This window comes from Rhamphochromis longiceps, linkage group LG6 (genome assembly GCF_057381845.1).
Source record: "Rhamphochromis longiceps isolate RC_006_pf linkage group LG6, R_longiceps_female_GT1.1, whole genome shotgun sequence".
NCBI lineage: Eukaryota > Metazoa > Chordata > Actinopteri > Cichliformes > Cichlidae > Rhamphochromis > Rhamphochromis longiceps.
The window spans coordinates 13,052,914-13,071,740 of record NC_140562.1 but is presented as its reverse complement, the minus strand read 5'-3'; the positions used below and the strand labels follow the sequence as shown (position 1 = coordinate 13,071,740).

Here is an 18,827-nt window from a genome sequence, read left to right as displayed (position 1 = left end):
AATGAGATACTGTTACCACATTTATTCTTCCCTTAATCTTACATGGTGAAAAAAAAGATCTTAATTTCACGTAACAAACTGGCTGCTTGTAGAAAACACACGAAAGCTGAGATACTTCTGTTACCTTGCGCATGTGGATGGCGAAAGGCTCTGTCCACCCGTCGAACAGCTTGAGGAAAAGTAGTCCTTCGTGTGCTGGGATTTCGTCGGCATCGTTGATGACGAAAACATCGTCTGATCGCGCACCGACCACCCTGGACATGCCATTGCGCGTCAGGAAGGTACGCAGGTAGTCATCGGCGATCCAGCCATCCTGCCGACCCCCATCCGGAAAGTGGTTGAGGAACACGTACAGGATCTTGTGACGTATGTAGTCATAGGTACCGTTTAGAAGGAGCCGCAGGAAACTGAGGGAGGGATTACAAAAATGTAATTACGTGGATTCTTTGATCCAAACGAAAATTAACAGGATTTTTTTTTTTAAGCTCAGCATTTTAAGTAACACAGTTGCATTTAGATTAATTTTACCTACTGTTCCAGGCAGCCATTGCTTTCCTTTACTGACATGTAGCAGACATAAGTTAGCAAGAGCGTAGATTCTTCTTGTCAAAGTAAGGCTGCCACTTGCAATTTTAGTTTTCCTAAACTTCGAACACTGAGAATTTTCAGTTTCAATAACACCTACTTACACTTTCTACATTTTGAGCTAGCAAGTGCACACCAAAGTTAGCTTGACTATTAGCAGTTACCCGTTAGCCACATTAGCCAATCTGCTATTATAAGGGTAGCTATTATTAGCTATGGCTAATATTAATAAGGCTAACAATGTCGGTAATGTTATTAACAAGAGCAGCAAAAGTTACAAGACATGTCCGTCTGTGACGTTAGGATTGTGTTAAAGGGTAACACAAATGCTTATTATTTAGAATTATTAATAATTATTCAACAATTAGTCCCCCTGTGAAAATTTCCCTTTTAAAACTATTATTGAACTGAGAAGTGAATAGCAGTTTTAAATTTCTTGATGATACTTCTTACTCCAGTTCTTGACACTTGAAACACTATTTTAAATTTGTATATCCATCTCCTGTTTTTGTGATTGAAAACCGTTATTCTCTACTCTAAACAGATGGTTTTTTTTAGTGTGATGCTTTCTCCAGTGACAGCTAAAGAGTTTTCACGGTTTGTAAATTGTAAGGTTGTCCTCCGTTTTAGATTTTACAAGCTATGAACATTAAAAATAAATATGCTACAGCTAAAAAAAACAAAAAAACAAAAAGACAGTTTTTCAGTTTCTAATAATGACTCTGGTCTTTTTTCTGAAATAATTTGATCTCTACAGAAACTTAGTATGCTGTCTTGGGAAGATTTGGACAAAAACTTTAAATTTCATAGGGGTACTAATCATTTGTGTATTAGCATGTTGCTGACACAGTCTACAGTTGTGCCGAGTTTCCCCATCTCTGAGTGGCATTAGGTGACTGTGCCAAGAAACAAAATTAATGAAGGAAACTGATTCACTGCATTTATTACACGATGCCTTCTGGTGGGAAACACACCAACAGAACTGCAGTATCATGCATCCATAATGTGACGTTCCCTGTAATGGATTTCACAAATTTAAAAGGCTTATAATTATAATTTTTTGCCCCTCTGAAGAAAAAAAAAAATAAAAAATTGCAAACCAATATCGCATTAAACGGTCAACAAAATACATTCCAGCTGTGGCCCATTTATAAAAGGTTGTCAAAATGTGGCAGAAGAGATAAAGAAACAGTTCAGAAAGGCACTTGTTTGACAAATGGCACCTTTCAGCAGAGAAAAGCCGTTCTCCTCACGCCAAACTGTCCAGAAGAACAACTCAATTAACCTGTTGATATGCATAGCGAAAGACGGCGATCGCAGAACATAGCCGCTTTCATGCAGTGTCACATCCGATGATTGAACACACCGATCTCTCCCTTCAAGGCTACACGCAGAGTCAATCATGCTGCTCTTGTCATAATCTGCTGTAAAATTTGCCCTCGAGGCGTTTCATGTCGTCGCCACAGGAAGCTAACTGTAATTGTTATTCCGCACGCGGATACTCGAGGAGCACGAGTAGGGTTGGCTGGCTGTAAACAAAGAGGGTAAGCTGCAAACAATAACGACTCATTGAAACGGCGCCGTCACAACTTGGATAAAGGAGAAAAAAAAGGGGGAAGTATGTGTGTGTGTGTTCGTAACCAAGCAGCTGGGAGAAAAAAAAATGAGCACAAATGGAGCTTCTATTGTTTAGCAGTGTGTCCTCATGTGAGCTCATTTATCATTATAAAGACATAAAGATGACATAACATGGCCTTTATAACATATACACACTGTTCTTGTGACTTAATCCAGTTTAAAGTTTGCCGAGTTTGCACTTTATTTCACAATGCGTACTGTCGGGCACTACAGAGTCATAAACTGAAGGCCACAGAGGACTACACATCTCACACAAATACACCTTGACCGCGGGGGGTTGGGCGGTTTTTATAATCCCTTCACATGCACCTGTCCAAAAAACAACTTTGAATCATACCTGAGAGGCCGTTTCTCTCCGTAGGCGGTGAAGTTCGATTCGCACACGAGGAACAAATCCACGGCCTCTGAGAGCTCATGAAAGCGTGCGTGCAGCAGATCAAACTCGTGGTTGACGTTGATGGCGTTGATCACCCTCCGCGGGGTTTCTCTGGGCGTCAGCCGCTCCTTAGTTGGCAGATTGGAGTGGTACACCATTGTGGGAACCCCGCAGTAAGGTCCGTGCCACCCAGGCCGACAAACGCACTTGACCAGCCGCTTCCCGTTGCCCTTGGCCCGAGCTTTGACCTTTGGCACAATGGTGGGCTGCTGCTGGAGCTCCAGAGGTTTCCGTTGCCCGGCAGCAACAGCCCGACCAACTGCTCCGTTAGCCGCAGACCCCCCTGATTTTCCATAGTACTCTTTAGGAGTAGCTACCTCTGTCCCCTGCCTGAAGCAAAGGGCTCCCGCTTTGGTGCGCACAAAGTAAGGGGTTTTGTCATCTTGAAGCTGGAAAGTGCGAGTATGGAGGTCTCCCATGGATTCTATGGGATCCCTGAAATGATGCTCTTTTCTTGCTGGTTCCTGTGGAGGGTCTAGCCTATCGGGCGGTGCAGGGTGGGCGGGATTCCACCGCTTTAAGCGGTCCTCAGCTCTAATCTGGATAAAAGAGAGTAACAGGAAACAGTTACACAACTCTGCCTTGAAATAAAAACACCAGCTTTACTCATTATACTCTTCACTGTAAGATTCACATTAAAGTGAAATTGTATTTAACAAACACGACAAACCCGTGTCCTGTCAGGTACAAGCAGGAGACTAATTAGTTTCTTCTAATTTTGGTGGTTACGCAAATTGTGTAGTGCGGTGTATTTCAGGTTTTCCTGCCTGATTTACACCCAGTCTGTCCATTTTGGCAACCAAAAAAGATCCACAGTGATAGTGAGTCCGAATTACATGCTCTCCATAGCATCTAGGAAAACTCAAAGACTAATATGAGTCATTCTTTTTTGACAGCACCATTTGTGTCCAGGTGCCTGGGAACAGCAGGTACAATTTAAACTTCAGAGACCCAAGTCTTAAAGTCTAAACACAACGGTTAGCCAATATAAATTAGGGCAAATTAATATTAATGTTTAGCATTGAATTCTTTTTACTGTTTCTTGCAGTAAATCACTGCATGAACACTAAATATTCCCTCCTTATTACAAAACAAATGGATTTGGTGATGTTGAGCATGCATTTGGTAGCTGTTCACCTGAACTCTCGTTATGAAGAATGCCATGAGTGACAGCAAAAAACATGGTTAAGAAAAAACCCTTCACAACATGTAATCAGAGTCACGTACAGAGAGTTTCCAACGAGGTGCACACCCCTGGGAACACTCAAGGGCGAGACGGTCAGATGAACTGAAGTGTACATGGCTATACCTCCTGCTCAGATTCAGCCAAATGCTGCAATGATCAGATGACACTGCACAGTGGAAACAGATAATGACCCGCAGCATACTGCAAAAGCAACCCTAGAGTTTCTCAAGGCAAAGAAATAAGATATTCTTGGGTGGCCAAGTCAGTTACATTAGTGCAATAGAGCATGTTATTCAGTAATTGAACGAAAAACTGAAGCAGAGAGTCAGAAAAACAGGCAGCAACTGTAGGTGGCAGCAGTAAAGGTCTGGAAGAGCATCTCAAGGAAGGAAACGCAACATTTGCTGCTCTCCACAAGCTCTCGACTTCAGGCAGTCTGCCTTAATCAAAGCTAAAAGTCCGCACTTCATTTACATCTTGTTTGGTTTAAAACCCTCCGTGGGGGTATATAGAGGTAACACTATAAAGACAGTGTTGAGATAAGCCGCTTTGAAAGTACTAACCTCACATTACATTTTATGAGGCTAAATTGCATGAGCACACATTCAGTGAAGCACCAGACATGCTGCAATTTGTTTATGGCACAAGTGATACTGTAATGCTGTTGAGACATGCTGGTGCAGTAGGCAAGCAAGGTAAACATGAGCAGAAACATTTAGAGATGCTTATGCTTCAACTTGTTCAGCAGCTGCTGGAGAAACATGTTGCATGTATGGCTTTAAATAGATTTTGTTGATTTGAGTCAGCTCTGTGTGCGTGCGTGTGTGTAGTGAATCACCACTCTGAGTCTGGATTTAAGTGATGTTATTAGCTCACAGCATGCTCTGCAAGATTTCATTTCACATTAAATTATTTTAGGTACCTAAGTGCAACCCCCCTTTAAATGATGTCACTTCCTGTTTCGGGCAGGACATGGCAGACATGCGATAGTTCGCGCTGATGGACGTAGGAAGTGTTACAAACAGCTGATCGGATAAGCGTGTTTCTGGAATAGTGTGTGTGTGTGTGTATGTGTGTGTATGTATATGTATATATATATATATATATATATATATATATATATATATATATATATATATATATATATATATATATATATATATATATATATATATATATCTGCAAGTGCTTTTGTGCAGTTTTTGCAAAGCTATATGTGGAAGGAAACCGTGACGTAGGACAAGCTGATGGCATAAGATGTAAGTACAACTCCTCCGGTTTCATATGCAAAAAACATTATTGCGCTAGCTCACGTGGTTGCAGTGCTACCAGGATTTAAAAATAGTTACCCAAAACGGAGCGTGCCCGCTCTGACCAGCTTTAAAGGGTTAAGATCCCCAGGTAAAGAAGCACAGGATTACACCAACACATTTTAATATACTGGAGGTCTGGGGAAATCTCATCTGGTTGCACAATGCATCACATCAGTCTTGGAGAAAAGTCAAATACTGCTGCCTTGGCTGGTTGCTTGCTTGCCCTGCCATGTGACTCTGACGTTTTAACACAACAGTTGTGATGCAAACTAACATCTTAAAAGAAACAGAGTCACCCGGGTCTAGAAAAACAAACCCAGGTGCGCTGTGAGGTAAAATTTGCATTTTTAATAGCGCACGTTTGGTGGCTTTAGAGAGAAAGCAAAACAACAGTCCTGGGAATGGATGAGAAACAGGGCTCAGATCCAGGGATCTGTGTGGGAGTTTGAGCTGAAAGCTTGAAATACATAAACAAATTTGTCTGAAGGTGTAAATTGTGAGGCGTTCGACACTGCGCTGTTGCGTTCGGGTTTACCCATCTTACCTCATTTGCTGCGTCTCCCAGCTGGTTTTCCTTTGGTTTCTCCCAGGGATGTGGTGGTGCTGGCTCCTCTCGTTGCCTCATCTCCTCATCTCCACCTCCAGCTATGGCCTCTGGGATCCCTGGGCCAAATCCTTGCCCTCCGCCTCCTCCCCCGAGACCCGGCACGCCTCTAGCTTTGGCATCTGACTGCCGGAGACCGGGTAGAGGGGGGGCCTCTTCAGGAGAAGCTGGGCTGAGCGGGGTGGTGGCCATACCCTTCTCCCTCCAGAAGAAGCCGGTCACCATGATGAAGGACTTGATGTTGGGGTATGGAGCCGAGAGCTCCCGCAGCAGGGAGACGTAATGGAGGGCCTTGTAGTAGTGGAGGAAGGAGATGACACACAGGCCCACCGTGCACAGCAAGAACACCCTGTGCCGCCGCATTTTCATCCTGGAACAAATGGAAAAGGAAGAGACATCAGTGCACCATTTACCTCCACCGGTGAGGCACAAGTCATGAGAAGCAACAAGCTTTCAAGATAAAAACAGAGCCACAAACCTGCCTTTTCTCCCTCTAATATTACACACACTTGCCAATGTTCACTTTGTGGAGTCATCTTAGAGCCCTTTCTTCCCTTAGCTGAATGCTTGTAGTATAAAGATATAGAAAAAAAAACAAAAACAATCTTGGGGATCCGTGGTCTTTGTACATTGAGGTTCGCTTAAAAGGATTGTGCATGATTTGACGAGATGTGTTTCCAAAGAGTAAAATATGGGAGAGAAAAAAAAAAAAACACTTTTCAAACAGAACAGAAAATAGCGGAAATAAAAACTGCTTATTTAGCAGCTAAAGAGCCATAAATGTCAACAAAGACCAAAGTGGAGCTCAAATTTAAAAAAAACAAACCCCAACAGGCTTCTTCACGGCAGCGCTTTGGCCTCACTCAGTCCAGTGAACTGTGGATAATTCATGCTGATAATCGTGCAGAGTTAACGTGAATTAATTTCAATCCTGTAGCTTTTTTCTTCTTTTTTAATTAACACACACAAACAACCAGGCATCCAGTGTGTATCATTAATAATCCTGACGTAGCTGCTAATGGACGATTTTCCTAATATGGATGAGATGAGAACAAAAATAAGAAAGTGTCCCTACTAATGGATGATTATGACGTCCAAAGCTACAAAGCATAACAGAAAAGTTGCTTTCAAGTTCAAACACACTCCTTTATGTCCACGTCCACTTGATATTAAGCATTTCACCCAGATTTCCATGTTTGAGCCAAAAAAGCAGCTCTGAAGCAGGATTTCTCAGTCGAGTAACAGTGACGGCCCGTGCTTACACGGCAAAATTTATTCTTACATTTAAGCCAGTCTTTAAAAAAATAGTGTTGGCCAGAAAATGTTAAGCTCAGATGAATAAGGGATAAAGTACTGAGGAAGGAAAAGAAAGACATTTCCCAGCAGTGCATGAAATGAACTTGAAGCTTGCTCAGCACAGCTCTTCCACTGGATGTGAAACGAATGTGAAGAGGAGCAGGAAGAAGTGAGGTCCAGCTGGGCGGACGAGAGGATGTGATGTCGTGGGATGCAGATTTGTTTTACTCAAATGAGGAGGACAATGATTGAAGAACTTTTTTCCAACAGTCAGGTTAAAGTTGGAAACTTTGTGTTTCAAAAAGCTGCTAAGGTGTTTGCAAGCAGCTTAGCATTAAATAAAAAAAAAAATATCCAGGTAACTTCTGCATTAACTCGAGTTTGTTACCAGGGTGCATCGCCATGGTAACCCATGCTGCAGCTCTAACCTGTTGCAGAGCAGGTTAATGTTGTCGCCGTCGCCGTCTACGGCACAAACAGAGCTTCTGCAATCCTAGAAGGTTTCTTAAACCTCTGGGTGTGACACCGCAGGCCGCACACAGCCCACTTCAATCTTAAGTGGGTGAGATTATAGATGACTGGAATAATCATTAAATATGAAATAAAGCAAGCGACACAAACAAAGAGCTTGTCATTGTGAGGTTTGCAAAGGGCTCAAACAACAATAGAGCTCAATTGCAGTCTGCACCACTGTTTCACAACAAGAAGCACAAAATTATAGCAACAAGTTATCTCCCTGCCGCGGTCACACGACACAATCTGATCTCCAGCTTGCACAGAGGCTCATATGAAGGGAAAAACATGACACTACAGAGCCTTCCATTCAGCCCCATCCACAAAAATACTGAGAAGGTCAAAATCTTGAAATGTCCCATCAGAGGGGGCAGTTTGGCATGTTAGCGTTTACACTGACGAATTGGATATTAGAGTGCAGATAAGCATCTACGGATCGCGGGTTAATACCAGGTACAAACAGAGCACATTTACAGGCAAACAGCCTTTCCACCTGCCACATATCAGTTTAAGTGTACATGACAGAACACAAAAAAGGATTATTTAATTCAAGTAACTGAATGCAGAGCCGCAAAAGTTAAAAAAAATTCATAATTTAATAGTAAATAACAGATAACAAGCGCCGCACCTTTTCAATTTGCATGCTAATGAACACAATTCTCCTCAAACTTAATCGCAGCGACACCAGGTTAATGAAATACGCTGCTAACTAAAAGGTCACATGAGACTGTAACGAGTAACTTCCAGCCCAACAACAAGAAGATAAAAGCGATCCTCAAATAAGACGTCGGTGCCGTTTTGGGGGAATGCTGTGAGAAAGCATCCTCCGGCACATCGCGCCGTTAACGAGCCCCGATACTGCAGAAACTCGGAGAAATACGCAACTACTGTCTTTTCCCATTTTAGATGACAGCACAAAAGATCTCAGTGAATTGGGCCTACGGGTGGAGAAAGGGGGAAGATGTCAAAGGTAAAGCAGGCATATGATGAGGTCAAAGCTGGTGCTGCTTGGTTTATTACTGAAGCGCCGCCGCTCCACATCCTCCCTCCAAACCCTTTCAATTCCCGACTTTATTTATCATCTCTAATTCCCCTTCACATTCACTCCCTCTCCCCGTTCAGCTCGTCTCCGTTTCCCACACAACTTGACATGAAACGAAATGCAAGAAAGGAGGAAGTGAGGACTGAAAGCCCCCCCACCAAACACACACACACGCAGAGAAATTGAAAGAAGCAGTTACAGAGAGGGAAGTAAACATGATTTCTTTCCTCCTTTTTTGAGCACTTTGGTTTCACATGAGCACAGATTCCACTTGAAGATTCGCAGATGACCAGATAAAGAGTCGGCTTAACGCACACTAATCGTCCTGGGTGGCATCAGCAGAGTCAAGACTCAAGAGGACTGCAGGCAGGAAGCGAACATTAAAGTTAACAGTGTGTGTGGATAAGGTGTGTCTCGGGTTTTTTTGTTTTGTGTTTTTTTGCCTAGACACTCTGGCCTCTTGGAACTGATTCAATTAGCATCCGAATAATGACTAAAGACTTTAGGGGCAAGAAGGCATCTCTTGAATCTTTTCTGCACCAGCACTTGTTGACCTTGTGTCCCAGCACGAGTCTAGACTTCAGTTTTGCCTACAATGACAACCTTTGCATAGCTTCAACTTGCAAATAAAAGAAATTGAAATGACGACTATATAAATGTCGTGCTGTTACTCCTCTTACTTTTATCCACCGTCTGACACGAGCCATTTTACCTTCCTTTTAGGCCGCTTTGCAAGCCCGGCTGCTCTTCGCAGACAAAAGATATAAAGGACAGGTCGGTGGGTGGGGTGTGCAGACCAAGCCCAAACATTAGAGAAAAACAAAAGCTGTCTGAAGTGTTTGGAGCACTGAAGCCAGAGCTTCAGGCAGTATTAGTGAAAACAAGAAAAATGGTTTTGCACCACTATCTGAGCTTTTCAGTGTGTGTGGATGAGGAGTGAGTGTGAGGATTTCACATCCTGCTGCTGTGGCTTTCATTGTCTGAGAAGAAGGTGCTGCAACAGGACAAGACGTATAACACAGAGCTGACATCAACAGGCACTCCTTTCCACTAATCTGACGAGGTTTCATTTTAACAAACAGAGCGAGCACAACCATACTGTACGATTCTAGCAACATCACTGGATCCGAGCTATGAAGAGAGGTTAATTCACTAAGAGACTAACAGCTACCTTCATTTAAGAGCTCACATCTCTGCTTTTAGGGATATTTTATTTTACATTTCATTTCACAGAGAAATCACAGAAAGAACGTTTGTACTGATTTAGCCCATCACCAGTTTGCACAGCCCACCACCAATCCATATACAAAAGCACTTACAAACACAGCAACCGCCCGCATCGTGCCGGGATTTTGTGCAGATTCGTGGATGCCCTGGTACCTCTAAGCCAAGACATCAGTGCAGAACTTATTCCAGTGTGCTCATGCCAGCGCTCGCTGTCAGTCTGCTGTTGCAACCTTCCTTGCCCCGGAGGTGCCGCCTGTCAGATAGTGCAATGCAAAAGGTTGAAGCTTACAGGGCACAGAGTCTGTCCACCTGTAACACATGTAATTCTACTTTTAATGACCTGAAAAATAATCTTTCTGGTTTGTGTTTACCACAAACCAGAAAAATATATATTTTTTAAATAGTCAGTGGTGCCTCAAGATAAGAGGGTTTAAATATTATAAAAGCAATTCATTAATATATATGTAAATTTCTTATATTATTAAAATCTCTTATTGCGGGTCACCATAACACTCGTGACTAGTTAAAGAGGTTATATCTGTCAATGTAAGACGCTTCCAGCAACAGAAAAAATGCTGAAGTTAAGACAAAGAAAAAAAAAAAAGCATAAAAACAAAGCCAAGAAGAGAAAAAGTCACATGCTTCAGCTAAACTTGTCTGAATGTCTTTAAGGCGTGAGTGGGAAAACACTGCTCACTGGGAAAACTGGGGAGAATTCACTGCAACCAGAACGTGCTGAAGTGAAGGAAAAGGGAAACTTCAGCCAAAACATTTATCAGACGACAATCTGATAACAGTGAAGGTGGAGAGAACGTAGCTCCTCCCTGTAACACCGCCTGTGTAAATTTCACACTTTGTAAAATTTAACTTTTGGAATCTCTAATTTTCTCTCTTTAATGGAGCTCTGTGGGATGTTTTTAAGAGTAAAACCTAAAAGGTTTAGAAAAACCCAAACTGCCGGCTGACGAAAGCAGCACAAACATTTGGTTTGTGCTGCTTGAAAGCCAAGCCAAGAGATAAACAGTTGCAGATATGAGGTCTGTGTGCTGGGAGGAGGAGGAGGAATTCCCCCTGTAAACTAATCTTAATTATACGTAGTATGCGTGTCACTATGGCAAAAAAGTAAAAGAAACAAAACAAGTCCCGTGACACCCACTGACCCACAGAAGTGCTCTGTGGAGAACTCCGTGTTTACACAGTCCCGTCTGGATGTCTGAGGACAGACTTCATCAGTGCAATAGTGTAACTAAAGATCAACAGTGTTACTCAGTCTGATTTATGAGAATTCAAGTACACAAAATTATTTTGCCCGATGACAAACGCACCCTTTGTGTAGTACGCGAAGCGAGGATCAGTGAGGCGCTTTGTGCCGTTTGTGTTTGAACATTACCGTAGACGCTTTTGTCTGAGCATTCTGGCTTTGTAAATATTTGAAATACCTCTCAAAATGCAGTATTGTGCACAAGTCTAGAGCTACCTCTCATTTCTTTATACTCTGAGAAAATATTTGTTATGACCATCTTCATTCTTCAACAGTCTGAACTCTTAGGCAGCTTTCTTTTCATTTCCTTAAGTGTTCTTCAAGAACAGGATAGTTCTGCAGGCTGTTCGAAGGACATTCAAAGCTTTCTTCTGTTCTTGTCAACATGAAATTAAACTGCTGAGCTCATGGGAGGCCAATCTATGATTGATAGAAAAACACACAATGGGACACCGAGTGTTTCACTACTGGCAGCGTCATACTGAAAAGCCGTTTCCAAACAGATGCTTTCTCGATGGAATTGCACGGTGCATCTGTATTCCATCAATTTGAAAAGATGCCCAACACCACTGACTGAAATGCAGCCAAAAACCATGACAGAGCCTCCACTGTGCTTTAGAAGTCTTCGTGCATCGTCCAGTTTCCTCTATTTTTTTAAGGACATGCTGCACACTGTGCCAAGTTTTTAAGCTAATAGCTCTTTAGGAATCACTTTGAAAGACCTTCAAAAACCCAAAGTCTGACTCCTTAGAAGCAAATTATAAAAAAATGTGAGCTGGCTCAAGACTTCTGTCACAGTTCTGCACATCAATTAAGCCATTCAAACAACTGTTAACATTCTCGCCCGTCCAAACAGTGTTTAGACGCCTCATTCTTGCATTAGACTTGCTCATTACACTTCCCATCGCCACTTAAAAACAATGACAAAATTGCATGAATCACACACTAAAGACCGTTTTACACACATGATTGTTTCCGTACTCAAACAGATCAAAAGCTGGACTTGTGTGAACCCTGAACAAACATGGACAAGTGGCTATGAAAATGTTACCACATCAGCAAAATATTTCATAGGTCGAATGATAAATGAGATCCAGATTCTCCGAAAGGCTCACAGGCTTTCTGCGGTGTGTGTGTGCAGCCTCGAAATCCACTTTTCTTATCTTTGATCACACACACAGACGCACAGGCACACAAATATTTTTCCACATGGGAAAGTCTCTCGCATTGTCTCATCTGGACAACAAAGAATTTCTCAGCTTATTCAGCACCACACTAAGTCTCTGAGCAGTCTGCTGGCCTCACCTAACAAGCTCTCTGGGGAGACATCAAAACAAAACAAAGCACCTTGGGTGCAGCAGTTAGTGAGACCAGCTCCCAACCAAACAATCAGAAGCACAGCCCAATCAGAGGGTCTTTAGTTAAGGGTCTCAACTGTCAGCCGCAGACGTGCTTCTCACAAAAAACAAACACCTAATTGCGCCGAACTGGAATTGCCAAACTTCTTAATTGTGTCCTTGGGCAATATTTGCAATACAAAGTTATTGGCTGAAGAGCTGTCAGTATCAAAATAGTGCATCAGTATCATGTGGGTGGACGGGGGATTATCAAGATGCTGAAAATGACACCAAGCAGATTCACATAAGGAATGCTCGAGCTATCAAGACAGTCCTGTTTTAAGTCTTGTGACCACATTATCAGTGGGAGTAATGGCAGAAAAACTGAAACAGAATAGTAAAAATACTTGTAATGATGTGGATTTTCAAGCATCAGGCAGCGACTTCTTCCTAAATGGAAGAGTTTTAAAATGAAACAGCACCCATAAAGTTTTATTGGCCTCACTCTTACTCCCAGAGTATCGCAGTAAATCTGTCGCCGCGCACCGCTGATCACAGCTTCTCTTGATCCTGCTTTTAATGCCTGCTGAGGCGCCTATCGTACAGGTAGCTCCTCCATTAGCAAACAAGTGTCCTGCACTAGAGGGATTCTGAGCAAGTCCAAGGTTTAAGTCAATACTTTTGCATTTCTTTACTCACTTGATGCACGGGGAATGACTGAAGCTGTTGCTCAGTCATTTCGTTGCTTTGAGTCTCTAATTTTAGATGAAAGGCACAGTTTTCATGTGCAAGAGCAGAATCTGAGAAAAGTACTTCTCTTTGCACAAGTTGTTTCAAATGCACGCTGCAGGTAATCTGATGGTGCAGATACGCCCTTGTCTTAACTCGATCCATTTCAGTCTACACATGAAGCATAACAGTACGTGTTGTACTCGTGCTGTAAACGCCAGTTTTTGTACTTTCTGCACAGCGACTCCAAAAAAATGAGCTCTGAAGCCCTTCTGGAACACAGCTCACCTGCAGCTCCAGATTGTGCTTAAAAAGTGTTGTCTAGACCAGTGAGGGACTGCTGGCCAGTAGAGTCACCTCTCCGACAAAGTGGCTTTCTGCCAGTTCCTCTTACATTTACAAATAAAACACGAATCCTGGACCAAAACGCAGAGCGCTCTACCCCGATCTCTTGCTTGATTCAATTGCTCCGAGCTAACGGTCGATGGACAAAGATGTTACTTATGGATCATCATTTTGTGGAATTGCCTGCCATTTTCCAAGAATCATAGTTCTGCGTAACAAACCATCTGGCTTAACAACCATCCGGAGCATCATTTCAGGGTAGGTGGGATCATAAAACTGAATCATGAGATTATCACAAGGTCGTAAAACCTGAAGTTCGTCACCATCACACTATGTGAGTCCATATCAGTTTTGAGGTTGACTGTGGTATTGAAAACATCCATGTGCGTCATGGAAACCAAAAACTATTTTTAATAGCTCCCATTGGTTAGCTTAACACAGGTTTCGATCACCACAAATGACTTTCAGCATACTTACCCATATGGGAAAGATATGTATAAATCTTATAAAGTTTGTATCTGTCTTGTGTGAAACTTGTATGAAAAGCATATAAGTGTGAAAACAGATATAAGATCCCTTGAAAAATTATATAATGAAACTTGTATGTTTTGGATACTTCCTAAAACAATATATGAAAGTAATGCGAAAGTGGCCACTTTCATGAGTAAATCATGTAAGTTTTTACTATTTCTTTTCCGTATGGGTGATTTTGCCACTTTTGTACACTTGTGGTTAAAAATGGTTAATATTTGGAAACTGCTTCACCCATATTGCCATAAATTATACTTCGTTCCTCGTTCAAACTTCCTACATAGGCACACGCTGGCAGGTAGCTAAATGCAGCCCCTCTTCGCTCGTCTCTTTGGCAGCAGAATCAGGAAATCCCACTCGTCTCCTCTCGGCTCACGGGTCACTGCTTTGGTGAGCGAGACTTCAGGAGAAAGCCAGAGTGCTAAATGGATTTCAATAATGCAAGCCCAGTGAGAGCCTCAGAAAGGTTGTGTGCATATGCCGACTGCATGTTATGATGGAGCTGGGGTTTAGGTGGACATGAATATTGGGAAGCGAGCTGCGGTGTGAATGCGTGCTGCCTCTGAGGGGACCTGATAGGTGAGTGATAAGAATTACCGCTTCAGGTGCAGCAGACGTGAACGTGCATGCATGCGTGACTGAGCACGGATTGAGGTGAGAGGATGGGAAAAGCCTGCAGAGTGCCTCTATTCCTCCGATCTCATCTATAATTCAGCACTGTAGCGGTCTGTGAGGTCTTTTTCTCGATCCTCTGCTGTTTACCTTCAGTAATGAAGGTGGAGACGAGTGTTCTACGGTACATCTCACCATTTCTCCCCATCTACCGCCAACTCTCTGGAGGCCATACAGCTGTGAGCAGCAGCTCAGCGCGTTTCACTGAATGAAGTCCTTCTGAATCCAGAGAATGTGTTGAACTGGGTAAGGCCTGCCTGCTTCAGCCTTAAAGCCATCTAGAGCAGGGGTGTCAAACATAAGGTTCGGGGTCCAGAATCGGCCCCGCCAAGACTCTAATCCGGCCCACTGGACAGATTTGAATAATGTGAAGGAGGGCATCAATTTTTGGATTTTTTTTTTTTTTATGTATTTAAAACGGTTTTGCAGTTTTTCCTGGCGATAAAGCGTTAACCCAGAGTCATTCATATTACACCACAGTTATATCTTAGTGGAAAAACAAACAAAAAAACCAACCAAAAAACCCCAAAAAAACAAAAACCAGGAACTTTTCTATTGTTTAATTGTTTATCTATTCACCTTTTTTAAACAAATGTGTCCACACATGAAAAAGACCATTTTCTGCAAATGAACAGAAACGTTCTGTTTTATAATTACAGCGCTCTCTCGGCAAGGAGCTAACAGAACTACTTTTTCTGTAATTTTACACATTTATTTCTTACAATTTAAGCCCAAACAGTCATGCAAAACATTTATTTCCTTTAATACAGCAGCATTTATTTAACAGATGGGAAAAATCTGAGACATACTGTTGAGACTGCATGTCTTTTTCTTATATGAAGATATCTCAGGGCTGGTCCGGACCACTTAAGATCAAAGTGAGCATTACTTTGCCCACAAAGTAAAAGGACATCTTTTACCTAGAATATTTCTAAAATGCTCTTGACTCAACATTTATGGATAATCTGAGTTCATCATAACAAAGCATGTGTCCCTGAGGTTATGGTAGCTCAGTCGATTGTGCATCTTTGCAGTGGCCATTCCCACAGTAGAGGTTTGGGACAAAACTATTTTTACTGAAGGAGAAACAGCACAAAACCGCCTCCTGCTTTTCAACTACACGTGTAAAAAACAAAGAAACGCAATTTGTTTAAAAAAGGAAGCGGCTGCTAAATCTGAATGAATCGCGATTAAGTTATAGATACATTTCCACTCCTTTCATGCAGCAACCCTTCCTTATCTTTAAAGTTGAAACAAGGATTCAAGTCGATTTTGGCTCCACTGTATGGTTCAAGATCTGAAAACGCTGGATCCCACATTTCCTATAACATAACTCATTGGTTCCTTTCAGAGAGACGTTCTCTGCCCAAATACTTGCTCCTCCAAAAAAAAAAAAAAAAAAAAAAGGGGGGGGAAATAAACAAAGTTATTTTTTTCATTTTGTATAAAAAAAAAAAAAAAGGAACATTTTACATATTATGCTGTACATATTTAAATGGTTGTAACAAAATCATAGTTATTTATATTCCTATATGTTGTCAATACAAACAACAGTAAGAAACGTGAAGACGTCAGAGGTCAAATGTGACATGATATACAAGCCTTTATTTTTAAGGCCATTTGTCAATTTCTGACTAATAAACCATCAAGTGATCCTTGAAGACCTTGATGGAAGACCTAAGCTAAATTTGAAGGCATTGTTAACACGACTCCGCTCTACATTCATTCAAAACTATGATGTTTACAGACAGAATAACGCCACCAGAAACACGACCCCCTTGGCAGAACGTGATAAACATCAAAGTCTGTTAAATCAAACCTGAACATGACAACCAAGATCACAAAGTCATCAGGAAAAGCGTAGCCAAAGTTGACGTTTCCCATACAACCAGCTGCCTTTTGGAAACCAGATGTTTGCCCCCTGCTGGCCATTAAAAAGAACTCCGTGTTAAGGCCCTTTTAGGACCTGGTAGTTGCATCCATCCTTCAAATACAGTCATGTGTAACAAAGATCTGTCATGTGGGAGACTGAAAAAAACAAAACTAAGGTTTCAGTTGATAGCATCAGTAAAAGCTCATCAGAAACAGAAGAGCCGTGTTTCCCCCGCCCCCCACAGCCCACGCTGCACCGCTCTTTCCTTTGTTTTGAACCACTGGAGGAAGTTTACACTAGAAATTTGTTATTATTAATCTAAGGAAGTACATGGCACTGTATATTGTTTCAGTGTTATTAATGTGTGTTGTACTTCTGTATACTTGTAGATCCTCTTTTCTGTTTGTAACTGGAATAAGTGCACAGTGAATCCACCTCAGGGACAATCAAGCATCGCTCGGCTGAACTCTCCCTTTCCCCCCTCGCAGCTGATTCAGTCTCTTCTCACGCACGTCTTTCCTTCTATTCATTTCAGCTTTCTCTTAATGGATTTCTCAGCTAGGACCATCCGACCCCGGCGGTTTACAGAGACAGGTTGTGATCTCGTAGAGCCCCTCAGCCATGCTGAAACATTTTCCTCTGTTTTTAAGGTTCTTTCGCTCCGTTTCTACAAACGTCTCATTCCTGTCGAGGATGTGGCTCTGACTGTAATGGCGTTCTGTCCTCCTCGCACTTCCTCCGGTCACACTTGTAAAGGTCACATGTTCCTGTAGCCTGGAATGATTCAGATGCTGTCAGAAAAATCTGTCAAGCTGTGCGAAACGCTGATTTAATACGGGGCCATTTATTTTCAGTAACAGACGTGACCGTGGTAACAACTGTACTTCATACGGCTTAGATCAGCAGTGTTCAAGTTACGTTTAATGGCTGTCAAATACAATTTAACATCAGAATCACACAGACGACGGATCTGTGCGACTCCCGTGTACATACACTGACTATCGTAAAGACAGGAAAAGGCTGCGCAGATTAACCTCACCTTACCGTAAATATGAGAAAAGTTGCTCAGAGTAAAACACAAACAGACCATCAATGCCCACTAACAGATCTGAGTATGTAACAAACAGCATCTGGGTTCAGATCCGGACTGCAGTCTGCCTATTGGTGACCTAGAGACACTCCAGGCCTCAAAGGCCGGCGTCCTGCAGGTTGTAGATCGCACCCTGGGTCAACACACCTGAATCAAATGATTAGTTCATTACCAGCCTCTGGAGAACTTCAAGACATGTTGAGGAGGTCATTTAGCCATTTAAATCAGCTGTGTTGGATCAAGGACACGTGTTACTGTGTCGGCGGTCTTTAGCCAGGCAGACTGTGCCTGCGAAGTCCTGTTATCTGAAAACTGCAGTTTACAAATCGTCCATCAAAAGAATTTCCTCTTCAAAAACTTATTCGAAGATCAAATCTATTTTTATTTCGCTCTACAGTTCGTCTATCCAGAATTAGAATAGAACAGACAGCTACATGTACCCTTCAGGTACTGACGACATATCACATTTACGAGGAGGCAGATCAGACGTCACTGTGACCTTCAGGTTAGACCTTTCTTTGTGATAAAAGCAAAATCCTACAAACACAATGCCACAGCTAGTGCTGGCTTCAAAGCACTAAAAAGGAGATAAATAGTTTGGTTTCTCCCAGGAAAACAATGACCTGCTGAAGGAGTGAGGGGAATATTGAGAGTGTGAACCTCGGGCTGAAGAGGTCACTGAAGCGTCTGAGCAGCTTGGCGCACAGAGAAGAAGGTTCACTATACAAACTTTGTATTTCTAGGCGTTACCATCACCTTAGTTCCCACCAGTTCCGACTTGCTAAATCTGTCACTTCTTCTCAGTTTCCTCTAACCTCCCACATCGCCGTGCTTCACTGTGCGGCGTCACCAACGACCGCAGTTCTCGCTGCAGTGATTCACCCCTTTAGTCACTTGCAGCATCCACCCCGTCTTTTGTTATCCGCGCCCACTCGCTTCCATTCTATTAGAGGTTAAAAGGCCAACTGCGAGATCTAGGCTGCTGCCGGCCCGTTACCGCCGCGCGTCGTGATTGCAGGGCGGGCTAAGCTGACTCACGCTAATGTTTTTGTATAATATCGGTGCGATAACGACAGGGCTCCGCAAATCAGCTTGACAACAAACAAAGATGTCTGGCTTGCAGCAAGGCTTATCCCCAAGGCGTGTGAT

General features: G+C 42.5%; 1 protein-coding gene across 5 annotated transcripts in view; it reads right to left on the bottom strand.

Annotated features, from left to right (window-relative positions):
- mgat3b (beta-1,4-mannosyl-glycoprotein 4-beta-N-acetylglucosaminyltransferase b) overlaps positions 1–18,827 on the bottom strand; it is a 63,532-nt gene that overhangs the window by 8,546 nt on the left and 36,159 nt on the right. For 3 of the 5 annotated variants that reach the window (XM_085409260.1, XM_085409261.1, XM_085409259.1), the window contains 4 exons: positions 9,933–10,093; positions 5,703–6,132; positions 2,561–3,198; positions 125–407 (listed from right to left, as the gene is read on the bottom strand). In XM_085409260.1, coding sequence (XP_085265386.1) covers positions 125–407; positions 2,561–3,198; positions 5,703–6,132; positions 9,933–10,009 — 1,428 coding nt within the window. In that variant the 5' untranslated portion in view covers positions 10,010–10,093. The remainder of the gene's footprint in view (positions 1–124; positions 408–2,560; positions 3,199–5,702; positions 6,133–9,932; positions 10,094–18,827) is intronic. The other 2 variants (XM_085409262.1, XM_085409263.1) reach the window with 1 other exon arrangement.